Source organism: Saccostrea echinata, unplaced genomic scaffold (genome assembly GCF_033153115.1).
Source record: "Saccostrea echinata isolate AGI-Se365-2 ecotype Australia unplaced genomic scaffold, CSIRO_AGI_Sech_v1 ptg000027l, whole genome shotgun sequence".
NCBI classification, from domain to species: domain Eukaryota; kingdom Metazoa; phylum Mollusca; class Bivalvia; order Ostreida; family Ostreidae; genus Saccostrea; species Saccostrea echinata.
Window position 1 is genome coordinate 9,391,849 of NW_026889776.1, and position 20,603 is coordinate 9,412,451.

Sequence of the window (20,603 nt, forward strand, 5' to 3'; positions counted from 1 at the left end):
GGGTTGCACTAAAAAATGGGAGCAACGTTTTTCATGGGAAGGTATAGAGGGGGAAATCTTTTTAAAATCTACTGAAGAACAGAAGGAGTGAGCTGACTTAAACGAGAGTCGTGGCTCATGGGCCTCTGTTTCTGATAATCTGCCTACAATATTTCATTACAAATGAATATAAATACTTTAACGTGCACATTAAAATTCTTTAAACATACAGTTTTATTAATCACAGATTATTGCACACTAACCCCTTTAATATCAGTAAATACATATACGCTGCAGCTAAAGAGATAATTAGTTACACCATAATGTTAATAGTTGTTATTGATATGCCTATCTCATTTTCATTTTTATCGCTCACGTACCATGTGGTCCACAAGGTTGTAGATAAAACGTTCATATTTTCAATTTTTTTTTTATTGATCTTCAAAATAAGTAGCATTTCAGTCAATATTTTTAGTAGAATCCCAAAAGAAAACATCATTGGTCTACAAAATATTTTTTGTTTTACCGCACTCGAGATTTTTATGTAGATTAACAAATGTCAACAATCTTGGAGAGTTTATTCATTATTCTATAGATAAAAATATAAGGATTTTATGTTCCTCTAATCTTCATCAGTTTCCTACATATCCTCACTGTGTGTCTTATCAATCGAGGAGAAAAACTCTTGTCTTTTAAATCCATGAAGTCCAAAATAAATAAATTAATAATAGGACATAGCAATATCGTGTTTAAACACTTTTGAATCCCTATATTCTTGCTCTGATTAATGATCCGAAGAGAATAGAAAATCCATATTCATATAGCCGAAAGCCGAGCTGTCTATAAGATTGATTAACCCATTAACAATCCTTATAATATAATGTTAAAGGTGTAGATAATGAACAGTTTGTTTTGTTTGTTTGTTTAATGTCCCTTCGAGAATTTTTCACTCATATCAAAACGCCACCACTTGCCGGTGGAGGGTTGCAACTTGAGACCTGTACTAGCACTTACGGTCTGAGGGATCTTTTTCTTGTCAGCCCTTACTGTGACGCGAGACCTCGGTTTATACGACCTCATCCGAAGGACTTGTCTCCACCTCACACAATGGACTGGAACCCTCGACGTTAGGAAGGCAGAATCAGATGTCTGCAAAATACTTCAATAACTTAACAGAATCCATTATCTGTAAATATACATATTATTTAATAAGCTATAGCAGAGGAATCTTTCTGTAACCAAACAAAATATGCACAACGTGTGCCAACTACACATTAGAATTGATATCGCAGATCCAAATGACAACCTAATTTGTTAACCAATTCATTTGCACATTAATGAACAGAATTTGCTCAAACTACATACTCTGACGGAAGCAGCCATGGACCCCATTCTCCAACTGGTGGATGAACAAAGACTTTAATTGTAACAAAGTAGTAAATAGCTTGCTGAATATGATGTAGAAAAATTTTATTGCCCATTTTGTTAAGGTGGATACCATCAGGTAAGAAAAGTGATGAGTCACCATCCGATATCTCAGGATATCTGATGTAATGCCCGTTAATAGATTTCACCAAAGTGCCAATCTCACTGTTCACCCGACGCCTAATAGGCTCTAAAGCCTCATGCTTCTTTTCACCCCGCCATACTAATCTGGGCAAAAGAACTATATACGGTAAGGGCGTATTCCTGCCCCCATAATAGTCAAATTTTCAAAATCTCTTGAAATGAGAAAAAGTGCATATATTGTATAAAATAATCCAAATTAAGACAATATATTATGAAATTGGAAAAATTAGTTGGCTTTTCTTGTCTCTGTGACGTCACAAACTATTTGGATTTCCGTTATTTTTAAAAATAGAGGCCAAAATGCACAGAGTTTGTTCAATTTTGGCTGTAGTATTTACAGAGCGCAAGCTTGCTCAGGTACCATATTCACATATTTCATTGATATTATCAATCTACACATTATTTCAAAAGATCTAGTCTGAGCAGACCTGCGCTCGATAATTTCCAATCAAAAAACCGACGTAAAATACGCTATTTTCTCTCAAAATCATTGCAATTTGGAATTAACGTCATTTTATTGACGTCATTTCTAACTAATGATGTCATAGTTGATAAAAATATTTAATGCTTTGAAGTCTGCAAATATCCACCTGGTTTAGAGCATAATTAAAGATTTCTCCATCAAAGTTTTATTTTGGGGGCAGATACTGGCCACTACAGAATATAGTCCTTTGTGACCAAATAATAACAGTTGTAGGAAACATGTCCTGAATTTTTCTTATTGTCCCTACCATATGTTGCCCCAACTCTGTTGAAAGTCTGCACCCTACATCATTACCACCGCAATGAATAATTAAATAATTAGGAGTATCCTCCAATTTTTTTAAGACTTTCAATTTTCCCAGCAATTGATGCCAACGCATACCTCCTTATCCTTGCCACCAAATAGTTACATTTATCCTCCCTAACCCTAAATTTGCACCCTCTTCACTAGATCTTGCCTCAATAAATGCTCTTTTAACGATAGATGATCCTACTATCCAAACCGAAACAGTACCTACATGTACATCATCTATAAATGTATACTGAGTATTGTTAGAGAATTGTTTTAACATATCTACACTTATCTTGTTATAGTATAATCTAAACATATCTACATTAACTACAAACAATCCAAACAACACATTAAAAAAAGAAGACTTTGCACTCAGCCTAATGGTTACATTACACTTCTGGTTGCATCAACCCTATGAGCTACTGACCAATTTTGAAGTAGGCACTCTAATGTAAGATTTAACTGATGCTGATTTCCAACGATCTAACTTCTTGATTTCATCTTCTGAAAGACCAACTAGACATGCTGTTGTTGCTGCTCCAATCCTAAAAGAATGTGCTTTAAAACTATTCTCAACTACTTTTGCAGCCTAAAGTCCCATTTTTAAAACAGCATTAAACTGATAGCTAGTTACCAGTACACCATCAACATGCACAAAAAATGAACCTTTACATTGCGGTCTTAATCTCATGTAATCAGAGACCGCTTTAACTGGGCAAAGCCCTTCTTTAACCCTAGGCAACATTATCAAAGTTCCCTTATCCTCCTGATCAGTTTTTGAATGTTTCAACAAAACCTCTATTCCTTTACCCGTTATACAAACATCTACAGAGCTTAATGCATGACCGATATCTGAATGACTGTTAGCAACTAACTCATTGACTCTAAAAAACCAAAGAAAGCTGTTACAAAAATTGCAGTGAATAAAATTTCTTCAAATTTGGATGAGCACACCTGCCCAAGAACACCAATAAGCTTATTTAAGAAACCTATTGTTACTGGCTTTCTAAAATCCTGAGTTGCGCTAGTTCTACCCAACCCTTCTAAAAGCTTGTCAACTATAAAGGATTTTGTGGTATCGTCCATGCCTAGAATCTTGCAGTGAAAAGATATACCTGCTAGATATGTCTTAACAGTCTTGTAAGCACACCCTTTCAATGATGAGTGTGAAACTGAACTAAACAGCTAAACTTTGGAGGTCAAGATGACCCAATTTTCTAAATACTGCAAAAAGTGTAAGTTCCCTCAAGTCTGACTCATAAAACTTGCAAGTATTCAAGGCTAAGGATGAATTTAACAATCTTGCAGATTCACATTCAATAGAATTTTCCGAAAAACGTCTGGAATAGGACTCGGGGCCTCGTCTGCTTGTGGATGCTCCCGCCGGAACCGAGTGAACTGCTGTCAGGAAAGAGCATCTGCTACAGAATTTTCTTTACCATAAATATGCTGCGTCTTAAAGAATGTTATTTAACATACTGTTCAAAACTAGAGACCTCAGTAACACAATGACTCTTTTCGATTTTGAAGACTTTTTGTTCAATACAAATACCAGGCCCTTGTTGTCAGTAAAGAAAATAATTCTCTTGTTTATTAAAATATCACCCCAGATATAAACAGCCATGCAAATAGGTATCAACTCTAAGCAAGTAAGATCACCCATTACTGGGGTCTCTGCCCAACTTGCCGGCCACTTTACATAAGCCCAATGAGCTCCTAACACTGCACCACAACCTAATTCTGCACCCCAACACTGTCAGTATACAAAAGCAAATCTACAATAGTGTACCAATCTAACTCCTGAAAGTAACAATAACCATTAAAATTCTCTAAGAAATTTAACCAAATTCTGATAAAATTCGCTTAAATTGTAACTTGTGCATTTGCACTTTTCAACAATATCTGTATTCTGCAAATTATATAAACTTGTACATTTGCACTTTTCAACAATATCTGTATTCTGAAGAATGTTTTTGTTTTTTTTAAGCAGAGTTTGTTTGTTACAGACTTCACTCTCATGTAGCATTTATACTTACCTGTAAATGACAGTATGTATATGTGTAATTATACTTGTCAATATGTACCCCACTACCTAAGTCTACCTTTCTTTTCTGGCTGTCACACCACCACTGTATCTAAATATGCCCTCTGTCTTCACAAGCTGGTCTGCTGAAACTACCATTAATTGCAATGCTGTTATAACAGTTCAAATAAACAATGTTGACGCGTGCCCGAGCATGTGAAGACCCCGGAGAGGAATGGTTAGAATATTACGAAATGTCTATATATCTTTCCCCACTCCTTAAAGCTATGCAACTATTCTTGTTTCCTTTGAAATTTATTTTAATATAATATATATTTTTTTTATTAAAAGGAGGAGGGGGCAGCCTGCAAACGCAATTTTACTAGAACAAGTCTATGTGTCTACAGTACCTAGCGTATAAACTGGAGGCGAAACATAATTATTTAATAAATTTATATGAAATTTAGCTTTGATTTACGAATGACATGAGATTGTAACAAAGCTTGACGAACATGGCTATTACACACGGGTGAGAGCGTCTCCCCAATCTGGTATAATCCTAAACCATGCTGCCTGAAAACTTTAACATACATTACCTACTTGGTACAACGTTTTATGTACATTAATTAAGCAACAAAGTTAACAGAGAAGATTACATAAACCTTAACAGAGAAGATTACATAAACCTAAGAATATCAGCAGTTTTCTCACGATCGGCTTACTGTTTCAGACTACCATCCGTCGGCTGCTCCTTGATGTCTAAATCACGTGACATGATCAAGGGAGATAATTAGAACGAAACAAACACTCAGATAAACCGATTTAATAAATAACATTAAATCCTAATACATACTTACATACATACATACATACATATATATATATATATATATATATATAGAGAGAGAGAGAGAGAGAGAGAGAGAGAGAGAGAGAGAGAGAGAGAAATCACAGTGGTCGATGATAGACATGAAAAAATATTCAAACATATAAAAACACATAGAACGAGTAAAACATAAGCGCTTTCAATTCTTCTTCATGATGTTTTACAATATACTCATGGTAACGTTTATTGTGACGTCATAATAACTTGACGTTAACAATAGCAACCTGACATAATAACGTCGTTATTATGACGTCATAGTTAAAAGACAACGTCAAAAGTTGGCGCAAAAAATGTCCGAAGAAAGCGCCAAAATAAATAGACTTGACACTATAAATGATACGTGTTTACACAATAACAATCAATAATTAAAATATGAAATCAATATTAAAAGTCATAGATGCACTCTGTATTACTACCTACACCAATAGCTTCTTTAGTTTTAATATATATATATATATATATATATATATATATATATATATATATATATATATATATATATATATATATATATATATATATATATATATATATATATATATATATCAGTGATTCATTTTGAAAATGGTTATCATTCCCTCTTAATGACAACAATGAGTCCCGTTCCAAAATCAATGCGTCCAAATCCAAGGGTACCGTATATTAGATGTTACAGAGGAAATCTTGTGAAATGAAAAGGGTATTGCACGAAAGTGCAAAATGTTTTATTGTAGCTGTGAGTGAATTATACTTTTACTATCAATTGTCCAAGTAAGAGTACATGATTTTGTGTCATAAAAATAATATATTGTCAACTGTGCACTTTGGTTCCTTTTTAAATCGTACATACGATCTCACACATTGTACATGTTGTATAATTCATAAAATGCACAGAAGAACGAAGTTAAAAAAGTTTAAGAAGAAATGACAAATAGTCAGAAATAAAAATGATTAAATTTTATTCTTCTTAGCTTGTGAGGAAAAAACGAAAAGAAAAAAAACAATGGTACAGGTTACAGCTTAAATACAACTAGTATAGTATTCGCTTCAGAAACGTTCCACGGTATAGACACAATCAGTGATAATCGAACTATGCTATTTAACTCTCAATTTTTTTTTTTTTTTTGATAATTGCTTTTAACTGCAGTTGTGAAATCTGACATGTTGTTGGCAACCTTATACCTGTTAAAATCGTTCATGCATATCGCTTAGCACGTGGATATGATGCAATCGGTCAAGTTTTGAATCAGATTATACCGAAATAATTTAAAATAAAACATGTCCCCCTATAAATTCATTGCGTCCATTGGGATGCACATTTATTGAAATAATGCGTCCTGGGCAAAATTTGTGCATAATTTACGCAGGACCCACACCAAAATGAATCACTGAATTTTATTTATATATATATATATATATATATATATATATATATATAAAAGAAGGGCAACACAGGTTAAAACGTTAGCGCTTTCATTATGATCTTCAGACGTTTTACAAATACATAATAACGTTTACTTTAAAAATCATTATCTATAATTGAATCTGACAGCTAGCTATAAAATGCTTGCAGTAGGTTCACACTTCTGAAACCAATTCCAACATATGTTTATATTACTAATTGAGAACATGGGAAGGTTATACTCTGTGTGAAAGTTTTGTCAGAAATCAAATTAAATCAAACTGTTAAGACTGGGTTTAAATTTTTGAATGTAATGTGGGTTTTTTTTCCCTCTTCTTTTAATTATATTGTCTCTAAAAAGTTTATAAAAAGGAAATACTTTAAATAGTCCGTGTCCGCATATATCTATATGTTCGCTGAGTTTCATCTTGCGGTACTCGGGAACTTGAATGTGTTGTTTATGCACCCGGATTCTGGCTCTCAATGTGGTCCCCGTTTCACCGATGTAGAATTGGTTACATCCTCCGCAAGTAATAACATATATTAAATTTTTGGACTCACATGTCATGTCCGAATTAATAAAAAAAATCTTTTCCTCTGAAATTAAATGACGTTCCTTGTCTTAAAAAAGGACATGTGCCACATCGCGGGCTTTTACACTTCGTCACGGATTTTGTAGATTTCCTTATTTTGGAAGGACAGAACATTCTTCTGAGGTTTTTTGGCTGCCTTTTGATGTTTATAAATTTAAATTTTGATTAAACACGTGACATTTCTTCATCTGTTTTGAGGATATCATTCAGATTTTGAACGATAGGAGTAATATTTTGGTTGTTAGGGTTGTAAGTTGTGACTAGTGGTAATATTTTAATTTCCTCTACATCCTTAGCAGTTGGGTTAATTAATTCTTGCCTGTCTAGTTCCTTTGCTTTCTTGTTGCCGTCGTTAATTAAGTTTAAAGTATAATGTTGGTATGTGAGATATATTTTCAATTCCTCCAGACGTTGATTTCTGGTTTCTTCCTCACTGACTATTGTGCATATTCTAGGTTGTATGGGATTGCTCTATTAATGTGTCGTGGGTGGGAAGAACCAAAATGCAAATACTGATGAGTGTCAGTATTTTTATAAAATATATCTGTAGAAATTTTGTTGTTTTCCTTACAGATTAACACATCTAAAAATGGTAGTTGAGTGGAACTTTTTTCCATTTTAGATTTAATATCTGGGTCTCATTCATTCAAGATATCATTTAAAATGCTCAAATCTGAATCATCTTTTTTCCATATAATAAAACAATCATCTAGATATCTTTTCCAGTTTTTCTTAAGATATTCGCCAAATTCTTCATCAAATTGTTCACTGGCTTTTTCATAAAGTGTTTCTTCTAGATATCCAAGGGTGAGAGTTGCATACGTAGGCAAACCGAACAGCGGACAGAGATTCAAACATCATCAACCGATGAAAAACGCGTGGAACCAAAAGTAATTAACTTGTCCAGTAAGCAATTAAATGAATGTGAAAAAAAACTTCTGTCTAAAGGATTGACATATTGAAATATACACCAACTCCGAATAGTAATAAGCAAGAATTAAAAAAAAGACATTAAAGAATACACACGTAGATTACGACTAGCAGAATACTTGAACAAAGCAGAGAGTGATGAATCGGATTCAAATGAACAGAAGGATATTGTTAGAGATAAGTCTAATTTCAATCCCCAAAAAAGGACGAAATAATATATTAGACACTGTTTGTGAAACTCCTCAAAGTCTACCACTGGATACAACAAATAAAAAATCAGTAAGAAAGAACTTGTCGAAAAGAGAGGAGAAAGCTTTAAGATCATTAGCAAGCGATGAAACTATCATCATTAAAGAAGCTGATAAAGGTGGAGCCGTGGTTATCATGGACGCAGACTTTTATGAAACAAAGATAATACAGATGCTTTCCAATACAGAATTCTACACAGAAGTTACTGAAAACCAGGATAAAAAAACCATGCAAAAAATTAAGAAATTGTTATTTAAACACCCCTCAGCATTAACAGAGAATGAGGAAGATTTTGTAACTGACTTTGACTATAAGGAAAGTTGTTTGTATGGACTACCTAATATTCACAAATCAAAATTAATCAAAGAAGCTATTCAAAAACAAAACACGGAATACATTGTTTGTAAAAATCCACAGGATTTAACATTCCGACCAATTGTTGGAGGACCTGCAGCACCTACCCAAGTCTCAGCAATCTACTAGATATAGTGTTGAAACCTTTCTGCCAACACGTTAAAAGTTTTGCCCGAGACGATTTAGATTTTTTACGACATCTACCTAACCAAGTCGATTATGACACAAAACTCGTTACTTTAGATGTAGTACCTTGGGAATCAAAGCTTTAAATTTCTGGATTGAAAATTACAGAAATGAAATTAACAACCGATTTACAAAGGAGTTTTTATTAGAAGCTACAGAATTAGATTTAAAGAATAATGTGTTTACTTTCAATGAAAAATATTTTCATCAAGTGAAAGGCACAGCTATGGGTACCAAAGTGGCCGCTACATATGCAACTCTCACCCCTGGATATCTAGAAGAAACACTTTATGAAAAAGCCAGTGAACAATTTGATGAAGAATTTGGTGAATATCTTAAGAAAAACTGGAAAAGATATCTAGATGATTGTTTTATTATATGGAAAAAAGATGATTCAGATTTGAGCATTTTCAATGATATCTAGAATGAATTAGACCCAGATATTAAATTTACAATGGAAAAAAGTTCCACTCAACTACCATTTTAAGATGTGTTAATCTATAAGGAAAACAACAAAATTTCTACAGATATATTTTATAAAAATACTGACACTCATCAGTATTTGCATTTTGGTTCTTCCCACCCACGACACATTAATAGAGCAATCCCATACAACCTAGCCCGTAGAATATGCACAATAGTCAGTGAGGAAGAAACCAGAAATCAACGTCTGGAGGAATTGAAAATATATCTCACATACCAACATTATACTTTAAACTTAATTAACGACGGCATCAAGAAAGCAAAGGAACTAGACAGGCAAGAATTAATTAACCCAACAGCTATGGATGTAGAGGAAATTAAAATATTACCACTAGTCACAACTTACAACCCTAACAACCAAAATATTACTCCTATCGTTCAAAATCTGAATGATATCCTCAAAACAGATGAAGAAATGTCAAGTGTTTAATCAAAATTTAAATTTATAAACAGCAAAAGGTCGCCAAAAAACCTCAGAAGAATGTTCTGTCCTTCCAAAATAAGGAAATCTACAAAATCCGTAACGAAGTGTAAAAACCCACGATGTGGCACATGTCCTTTTTTTAAGACAAGGAACGTCATTTAATTTCAGAGGAAAAGATTTTTTTATTAATTCGGACATGACATGTGAGTCCAAAAATTTAATATATGTTATTACTTGCGGAGGATGTAACCAATTCTACATCGGTGAAACGGGGATCACATTGAGAGCCAGAATCCGGGTGCATAAACAACACATTCAAGTCCCCGAGTACCGCAAGATGAAACTCAGCGAACATATAGATATATGCGGACACGGACTATTTAAAGTATTTCCTTTTTATAAACTTTTTAGAGACAATATAATTGAAAGAAGAGAAAAAGAAAAACATTTAATTCAAAAATTTAAACCCAGTCTTATCAGTTTGATTTAATTTGATTTCTGACAAAACTTTCACACAGAGTATAACCTTCCCATGTTCTCTGAATTAGTAATATAAACACATGTTGGGTTTGGTTTCAGAAGTGTGAACCTACTGCAAGCATTTTATAGCTAGCTGTCAGATTCAATTATAGATAATGATTTTTAAAGTATCAATAGCTTTGTTAGACATTACAGTCAAGAAAACGTTATTATGTATTTGTAAAACGTCTGAAGATAATAATGAAAGCGCTAACGTTCTAACCTGTATTGCCTTTCTTTTTTTTTTTTAATTTTATCTTTATAAAAACTGGACACTGTGAATGTTTCAAATTTGGATATATATATATATATATATATATATATATATATATATATATATATATATATATATATATATATATATATATATATATATATATATATATATATATATATATATATAATATATATAAAGCACATTTTACAACAACTCTTAAACTAACAAAACTGCCCTAGGTGAAGAAATATTAATATATAAAAGACACTTTTATAAGGATACCCACTTTCGCCCCAGCCCGGGGTTGAACTTTCGACCTACGGAATCTGTCTCCTAGCAGTACAGGATCAGCGCGCTAGACCGCTCGGTTATCTAGGCAAGTCAAAAAACTTGCCTTCGATGCCGATGGAATTCTCGCGGCGCTGATCTACTCTACACGGTCATTGAGAATGGAGAATTCCTGGGCATCGAAGGCAAGTTATTTGACTTGCCTAGATAGTCGAGCGGTCTAGCGTGCTGTTCCTGTACTGCTAGGAAACAGATTCCGTAGGTCGAAAGTTCAACCCTGGGTTGGGGCGGAAGTGGGTATCTTTACAAAAGTGAATTACTTTGTTCTTTCTTTCTTTCTATATATATATATATATATATATATATATATATATATATATATATATATATATATATATATATATATATATATATATATATATATATATATATGTATAAAATTCAAAAGTAGTTAAAAGATGATGTCACACAGTAAAAATAATCATAAAAGAAGAAGAAATTGCAGCTTCCAAATTTCATTCAACACAAGCGCTTTCTGAGTTTAATCATCCGTCTTTAGGTGTTAATATATTTGAACAGTTCAAATGTATTAACACCTGAAGACGGATGATATATGTGTGGGGGGATTACTTTTACCATGTTTTATATGTCTAAAAGCGATATATAAAAAGATTTTTAGAAGAATGAGAAAATCTAGGTATGGTATATTGTTTAAAATGTTGTTTTACAGAAATGGAGAAATTTGTGGAGAAATGGAGAGGTCCAGACAGTCATTTTTACTGCTTGGTAATCTCTCAATTGATTTAATTCTTCCTCTCCTCTCTTTCTCGCACTCTTTCTAACTCTATCTCTCACCAAATACATTTAAATTATCAATATTCAAATGTGATTATTACTTATGAAATATTGTACATACATATAATACTTCTTATAGTCTGACATACACAGTGTCTTGAAAAATCATCAATCAATAAAGGGTTTCTCACTGACAGGTAAGAAATATTTTAAATACATATGAATGAAAAAGAACTGCTTTGTATCTACTGTCGTTTGTTTAGGTAAAAATATCAAATATTGATACCATTTTTAATCGATATATCTTAATTAATAGCTTTATTAGGGTAAGCTATCGTTTACAACGATTAATTAGAATTTCTTATGTAAATATGAGTTTGAAAAATTTCCTCATGGTTTAATATTTACATTTGCTGTGTTTTTTCTACTAAGCCAACTGTGAAATTGATTTGAATGCCATTTTCGTGTATACTCACGCGTTGAAATATGCACGAAGAAACTCGCGCTAAAGTGACGTCACAATGAGGCTACAGAGACGTTTATAAAAATGTAACGATATAGGGCAGCGAATAATTCAAACATCGAGTATATTTTTGGTGCTTTTAAACATGTAAAATGTAAATATACGGAATGTTTTTAAGTTTAGTTTAAATTATTATTGTATATATCACACTAACTTGCACGTAGGCAAGCGCTAGCGCGTTTCATGAAATATGCCTACATGACAAGTCTGCGTAATTTACACACCAATAACTCATACAAAACTTAAAAACGTTCCTTAAATATTTAGCTATAGTTATAGTTTACTCAAGTACATGTACTTTATTATCTCTCAGTAATAATCATAACATACTGAATATTAAAACCATCATGAAATTATAATTGATTGAATTTTTTTTTTTCGTTTTCCCATTAGTTAGAGAAGCACGGTCAGCATTATCAACGAAACTGTTCAAATGTAGCCTGGAGAATTTCCCTCGCATCAAATATATGCATAAAATGATCACACATTTCGAACGTACACTGGAAAAAATCGAAACTAAGTGCAAGTTATCATTTGGAGAGTTTTTGAATGAAAGGACGGCAGTGATTCTGTACGTACCATCAAATATATCTGAAGAAAATGAGACATTATTGCCTCCCAAAATCGGTTAGTACATTGCCATAGAAATTTATTTCATATGAGTTCCCTTGATAAACAATAATCAATATTGTAATGTAATAAATAAAAACTTTTGTAATATTTAGGAACAAATAGACTTCAGGAGGACAAGACGTCTATTTGGCCTGATTCTGTTCTGGTTTATTTTCAAGGACATGAAGAAAACCTAGAACAGATCAAAAGGGTATACAATATTTTAATCGCTCAGAATGATTTGAATTCTATACAACGCTTACCATGTTATTTGAATATTTTCAATCACATCCTACCACATCTACAGAGCTCCTTTTCATATTAAAGCAGTAGTTTCATTAAATGAGTCTATACATTTCGATTTGTATTGAAAAAAATGTAGAGAACATAGAAATATATTACTAGATAGATAGAGGATATTCAATGTTTTGTAGTTCGCACTCGTGAAAATATCAAAAAATTCTGTCGCACTCGTGAAATAAATTCCATATCCAACTATAAAACATTGAATTTTCTGTTTATAAAATCTTTTTTATTTTCCCTTTGCAACTACATATCCAATTACAAAACTTAAAATTTTCTGTTTATAACATTTTATTTTATTTTCTCTTTGCCTTTTCCCTTTCCCTTTGTCTTTTCTTAAGACAGTGTCATAGGTTGTGATGCCATAGTTGAGCAGTTGAGACATCATAGCTTAGCAGTTGTGAGATTGAAAACATTGTAATATGGATTTAAGCAATATATTTGAAAAGAAATTGGCAGTTTTAGTCTCTATCAACATAGTTTAGTTACTATATCTATTACAGGCCAGAAATTATTACAAACTTACTTTGATATCCTTTCACACTGTGACAGAATATCATTTTGGTATCCTTGTACACTTTAAGAGAATACATGTATCACTAAATCACAGTATTTCGCTGTTGCAAATGTAATAAATAGTAATCTATGTAAATTTTATAACTTCTGGCGTGGTCATCGCTGCTAGGTGGGTCATAGTTTAACAAATGTCTACATTATACAAGGTCGTTTGATGTCAGGCGTTCTAAATTGTCAGCTTAAAGTTTGCTTAAAAAATCAGTATATGCAGAATAATATCCCTTGCTGTATTATCTGACTAAGCATGAAGTATTTTTTTTAAATTATATACTATAGGATGTATAAAAAAGACATCATAGTCACAACTTGTTATCCAACACATGTGCAAGGAACATTTTTTTTTTCATTTTATTTCAGAAAATAAGAGAATTTCAGAATACTAAATGGAGTAGTGAGATCGTTATTTTGAATTCAGGGACTAAATATGGATCTCAATCCTTTGGACAATACACATTCACAGTCGTAGACTGTAACAAAAAATCCATTCAAGAAGCCATATCTAAATGTCTGGAAGCATCAGTTTCTCGATATTTAGAAGATAAAATGTCCAAGCTTACAGAAGTTGAGAAGGAGTGTGACAGATGTTTATTGAAGGCAGAAATTTTGTCTTTACAAACTCTTTTATCAAAGGCCACTCCTGGCAAACCACTCAAGAGAATACCAAAGAAAATAAAGGATTATCTATTCGAGTAAGTGTTTTGAAAATTGTTGTATCTACTAGTATCTTAATTTTTTTCCGAAATTTAATTCGTTTATTTGTATAAAAAAAAAACTCTTTTCCAGACATCCATTTGTCTTGAGCTTTGCGATTTGGGAAGGGAAAACATTGCGAATAACTGTGAAGGATATAACATGTAAAGATAATCTAGAACAGGAACTAAAAGCACTAGATCCTGATGGAGACTTTTTGCCGTCACATATGCTTGAAATTTTAAAAGGAAGCGTGAAAGTCGATCTTTACGTAAAACAAGGGGACAAACTTTACCCAGGTCATAATAGAAATGGCTCGCAAACAAAAGAAGAATGTGATGCCGCCTCTAACAAGAGCAACGACATGGAAGAGTGTACATACGGAACATTAGGTGCTTTTATGGAAGAAAAAAGTAATAGAGCACTTTATGGTATAACATGTCGCCATGTGATTCCACAAGAACACGAAAAAGTGTACATGAAAATAGACCAAAATAAGCCACCATGTGAATTTGGTCATTCTGTGTATACTTCCGAGAAATCTTTTGAAGACTTTGCAGTGTTCAAAGTGAACGATCATGTTAAAGATGAATGCAAAAAAACTTTTCAAAATGACGATGACTATGAATGCAATGCCGTAGTTCATCCCGGATATACCTCAGATAATTTAATTGTGCATAAGAAGGGAGCAGCCACCGGGTGGACTACGGGGCGGATTCAGAGCCGAGAGTACTATTCTAATTTAATTCCTGATCAAAATGAGGTGTTCCTTGTCAGCGGTTTTGATAAAGAATTTTTTTCACGCGGTGGAGACAGTGGTTCTGCCGTGTTTAAACGTGATGAATCATTTGATCAATCGACCGTATCCGTACTCGGTATGGTATTTGGTGGAATGGAAAGTAATTATGAAGAACATCGCCCTGAGATAGAGAAATCTACAGTGTGTTTTCCTCTAAATAATCCTTTGAATACAATGACTGAACGTAATGGCTTAGAATTAGAATTTCCATCCAAAGAACAAAGTTTTTGCAGCGATTCGGACTAACTCAATTGTCAGTTGCAAACAAATGCATATATTAAGTTAAAATTACCATTTATTCGAAAGGTCTTAATATTGACTTCTGTATCAATTTAATCTCTATTTTGAACAAGCATCCTGAAAATATTCATTAGCAATGCTAGTCCGCCACCGGCAAGTTTAATCTGGTTCCAAAAAAAAAATTGAAAATGCCAAATTTCGACAAAAATCATTGAAGCAGAACAAAATGCAAACGCTATCCTTAATGCGTTAAAGTAAATTCACATACTAAAAGTCAGCTCAATCTCTGCAAGCGTGTAGAAAAAAAATTGGAAAATCCCGAGAACGTGAACGAGGCTGTAATTCCGTCAAAAATCATTGATGCGGAAGTAATTGCTAACTTAATCTCTAATTCATCAAGATACACTCAAATACCAAAAATCAGCTCAAAATCTGCAAGCGTTTAGAAAAAAAATGCAGAAAATCAAGAGAGACAGACTAACAGACAGAGGGACAGCTAGACAGACGGATGGACAGACGCAGAGGAAACCTTAGGCCCCCTCCGGTTTCACTTATAGGGGGCTAAAAAAGCCAAAGCGATGTTTGTTAACAAATAATTTGATTTTTATATAAGCAGAAGAGCTAGAGGCATATAATATTTAAAAATTAAAAAAAAAAAGATTAAAAAAAATCAATTGTGTTGATAATCAGATCCATAAAAATCTAAAATTATTAGTTTATTATAAAATATGCTAAAAATATGATTTCAATTGAAATAGATAGGTTTGATTTTCGCTATTTTTCTTTTTTTTTTCTTTATTTTCTTTGCTTATTTAAATGGATTATTGAAATTGTATTATAAATATTCAATCCAGATTTCTTTTTATAATAAAATTACGACGGGTGATGAAAAAGTTCACAAACTAATTGAATTACTTACATAAAAGAAATAAAATAGGTTTCAGCGTTTATTATTTTTTAAAGTAGTCCTCTCTGATTTTAATGCACATCTGCCACCGTTTTGCCCATGCGCGAATCACGTGATCCAGGCGATCACGTGACATGCTCTGTAGCGTTCTGTACACAGTAGCTAAAAGATTTTTCCGAGTCTTATATTTCTTACCATGCAAATTATCTTTATAACAAGAATTGGCCATTTGTCACAAATGGCCAAATCTTGGCAATAGGATGGGTGGATAAGAATGTCTTTTCCCAGAATGAGCATGGTGACCATCACTAACCGTCTCCTTTGTGTTGTGTGCGTCATTTATCCATTGTGGATAAAGCATGGGCGCCTTCTTTTTATCATATCTGGTATGTTTAAAGTCTAAAGTAAACGATATTTTAAGGATTTAACAATTATATTATTGTTAAGATATTCAACTGTTTTTCTTACTGTAACTTGGCGATCTTTCATAACAAATTGCCCAACTAAAGACACATCTCTTCTCCAGATTACTTTCACATCATACAGCATTTTTAACCATCTCCCTTCCTTCACTTAAACAATCAATCCAATTAATGATTGAACTTCTGGCAAGTCTTTTGTTTTCATAAACCTTGTACAAATTATTATATACTACTGCAAAGGGATTTCCAAGATACAGTGAAACCTGTCTAATCCGACATGCTCTGGGAGACGAATTTTGTGTCGGAATAGACAGGGTTTCGGATTGCACAGTGTAGAAAATAAGAAAATTAGTAAAATGGGAAAGAAATTTTACGTCGGAATTTACAGTGTGACGGATTGCACAGGTGTCGGATAAGACAGTTTTCACTGTATATATGTTAAACTTTACAGTCGTTCGTTGCTCGAGTACGACTGAGTCAGCCATTTTTTGTCACAAGACATCTACATATTGACGTCATTTTTACATTATGACGTCACAAACATGGATCAAACATAACGTAACATCTCCTTTTTATAGAACATGTTTATGACTATATGTGTGCCAAATTTCATTTGAATCTGAATTGTGGTTTTGTAAATATACATTTCGCGAAATTTTTGATCACCCCTCGTATACTTGTATACAAATTATCGACTTTTATAGCAAAGGATATAAAAATGATGATAAATAAATACATTATTATTATTACCTGTATGATCTTGTTCTTTTAAGTACATATTTGTGCAGGGAGAAAAAGATGAAAAAAAACAATATTCCCTCCCTTTGATAAACATTTAACTAACAAATGCTATTTTATTTTTTTTTTTTTTTTGGATTTTACTTCATCTGAGATTAAAAAAAAAAGTTTTGTTAAAATGTAAGTATGAGGAAGTTCAAATCATAACCCAATGCGAAGGTATGTGAACGCCATTTTTTTTTTTGTTAAAATTTTTACGTAGTTTTATTTGGGAAAAAATCATTTCTTTTCTCAAGAAAAAGTCTATGAACTTCTAAAATTGTAATTGTCTCTTGACCTAGTTTTGTGTCAAATGCTAACCATTTATGAGCATATGAGAAAAAGGTGAAAAGATATGTATAAAAACATTGCCGTCTGATACTCGGATGACAATTAAGGTCAAAAGGACCCATTGGTAAATCGCAAACGATCTCTCTCCAGCAACACACTCATCATTTATAAGTTGTAAAAGTAATTCCTGGACTATATCGATTCTTTAACGCGAACGGGAAGGAATGTTGGAAGGTCATAAAGTAACAGCGCTGCGGTGAGGTAATGAAACGTAAAGAGGAAAGGTGCCGTATTCCCTATAGTCTTTCAATATTAAGTCCAAAAAACTGGTAAAATCAGGTTTCCGAATTTATTATGGAAGAGGGTAAATAACAATAAAGAGGAATTTCAACAATAGCTTACAAGTCTTAATCGAGCTGGTTGTGGCCGGTAGAGCATCGGGCTTCCAAACTGAATAGAACTATGTCCATTACTGAACTGAACTGAAGAACTGAAGAAACTATGTTCATTATAATAATTGACATAGCTATTTGTAAGATTAAGAGTAAACAATCATTGAATTATGACATTAGCTGACTTAATTGATGGACAGATAAGTTTCTTTGATAGAATAGACATAAAAGATATTGCTAAATAATTATACAAACAGAGTTATTGGTACATGAACAACAAGTCCTAAGGCATTTACATCTTATGAGTATCAATTCTTTTGACAGAGTCACCGAGTGTCAATTGGAATATCTTGACCATGCTTCAAAGGAAATGAGACAAATAATATACAGTCAATTAAATATAAGGCTTACAATGATAAAAGATAAAGAAAATTCACAAATAAACATCCAAATTTAATATATCAAAAATTTATTTTATTTTTTAAATAAGAATTTTGCTCGGTGATAACACTATAATTCTAACTTGAAAATAGTAATAGAGAACCCCGCTTAGGACTGCTAAAAGACTAAGAACTTAAAAATATATTCAGAAATACAACGAAATTTATGGTGGCATATTTCTGCCCCCTACATGCAAGATAGATTATGTTAACATGCAACATAATTATGTAAACATGCGACTTATTTATGTCAACATGCAAATTAATTATGTTGACATGCAAGTTACCAATCTCTTTAGAAAATCTAATTTTAATATTGGTAAACTTACTTACTAATGCCATTCTATGACATCATGCAAGCAAGATGCAACAAAATGATGTTGACATGCGACTTATTTATGTTAACATGCGAGAAAATAATGTAGACATGCAACTTTATTTATATCAACATGCAAAATAATTATGTAGACATACAACTTATGTATGTCAACATTCAAGATAATTATGTTAACATGCGTACGCGTGTTAATTATGTCAACATGCGAGATGTGTATGTTGACATGCAATTTTTATCTTGCATGTTGACATGCATGATAAAATATAAATTGCATGTTGACATAATTAACTCGCATGTTGAAATAAATAAATAGCATGTTGACATAAACATGTCGCATTTTTACATAAATAAGTTGCATGTTAACATAAATAAATTGCATGTTAGCATAAATAAATTGCATGTTAACATAAATAAGTCGCATGTTGACATAAATATCTTGCATGTTAACATAATTATCTTGCATGTTAACAAAATTAAGTCGCATGTCAACATAATTCTGTTGCATCTTGCTTGTATGATGTCGTATACTGGCGTTAGTAAGTAATATTACCAACATTAAAATTAGATTCTCTAAAAAAACAAAGATTGGTAACTTGCATGTCAACATAATTATTATGCATGTAGACATAATTATCTTGCATGTTGATATACTTTTCTCACATGTTAACATAATTCACCTTGCATGTACGGGGCAGAAATATGCCACCATAGACTACCCTTAAAAAATTGCGACAATAATAGTGTTCTGCAGCCTACCTACAACTAAAGTTTCTTTCAAATTCACAGTTGAAGGATTTTTCATATTTGTATAGATATTTATGTGACTTTTCGTACAATAATACTTATTGGAGAAAAAGAGAGATTTTGTGATTAACTCTGTAAAAACTGTGTTTTTTCTATAGAAATCAACGGCAAATGGATAATAGCTTTTTAAATTTGCCCCCTTTCCCATGAAACAAAAATTTCTTTTTACTGGTTATAAAAATTGTTATTTCAAAAATTCGTAATAAAGCTTTTGTTGGCTCATCAACACTTCCGTATTCTGTACAAAATCTGTAAAAAAAATTTACTTATCACATCACAACAATAGTAAAGTCAGATAGACGGATTGATGTCATTCCAGAAGGGTTCCAACATTTTCAAGATGGACCCTAATCAGTGGAATTTATTTCAAGTAATCATATTGAAACATCGTTATTTATCAACAATCACCACACTTTTTATCTCCCCAAAATTATATAGACTTACGTTAATTTCTGTATAACATAATATGAGCTCTATGTTCGGAATTTTTTGAGACAATTCTCTTAAAGACGTTATGAATGACTCGCTCTACAATGACCAAAAATGCTCAGAAGCTAGATACACCTTCTCCAAGCCCCCTTTACAGAAATCAACACTGACCCAGAACCAAGAAATAAAAATTAGATAAGAAAACCCCCTTTCCCACAGTTTCTATCTACTTTTCTAAATATCAAATCACTGAAATATGTAAGCATATAGTATACGTGAATTGGTGTGAAATAGCGTTAATTTTTTTTAAATTATTTTTTTTTTATTTTGGATTTAAGTATTTTGGTAAAATCAAATCAAATCAACCCTTCTAACTTTAAAGGTACGGATACAATTTATATATATACACT

At 32.5% G+C, this 20,603-nt stretch overlaps 1 protein-coding gene across 1 annotated transcript; it reads left to right on the plus strand.

The window, feature by feature from the left end:
- Positions 1-14,695: 14,695 nt before the first annotated feature.
- LOC133193172 (uncharacterized) lies at positions 14,696-15,400 on the plus strand (the record flags this gene model as incomplete). The annotated part of the gene is made up of 1 exon (XM_061329142.1): positions 14,696-15,400. A coding segment is annotated over one exon (705 nt), but the record flags the coding sequence as incomplete, so codon positions are not given.
- Between the last annotated feature and the right edge of the window lie 5,203 nt (positions 15,401-20,603).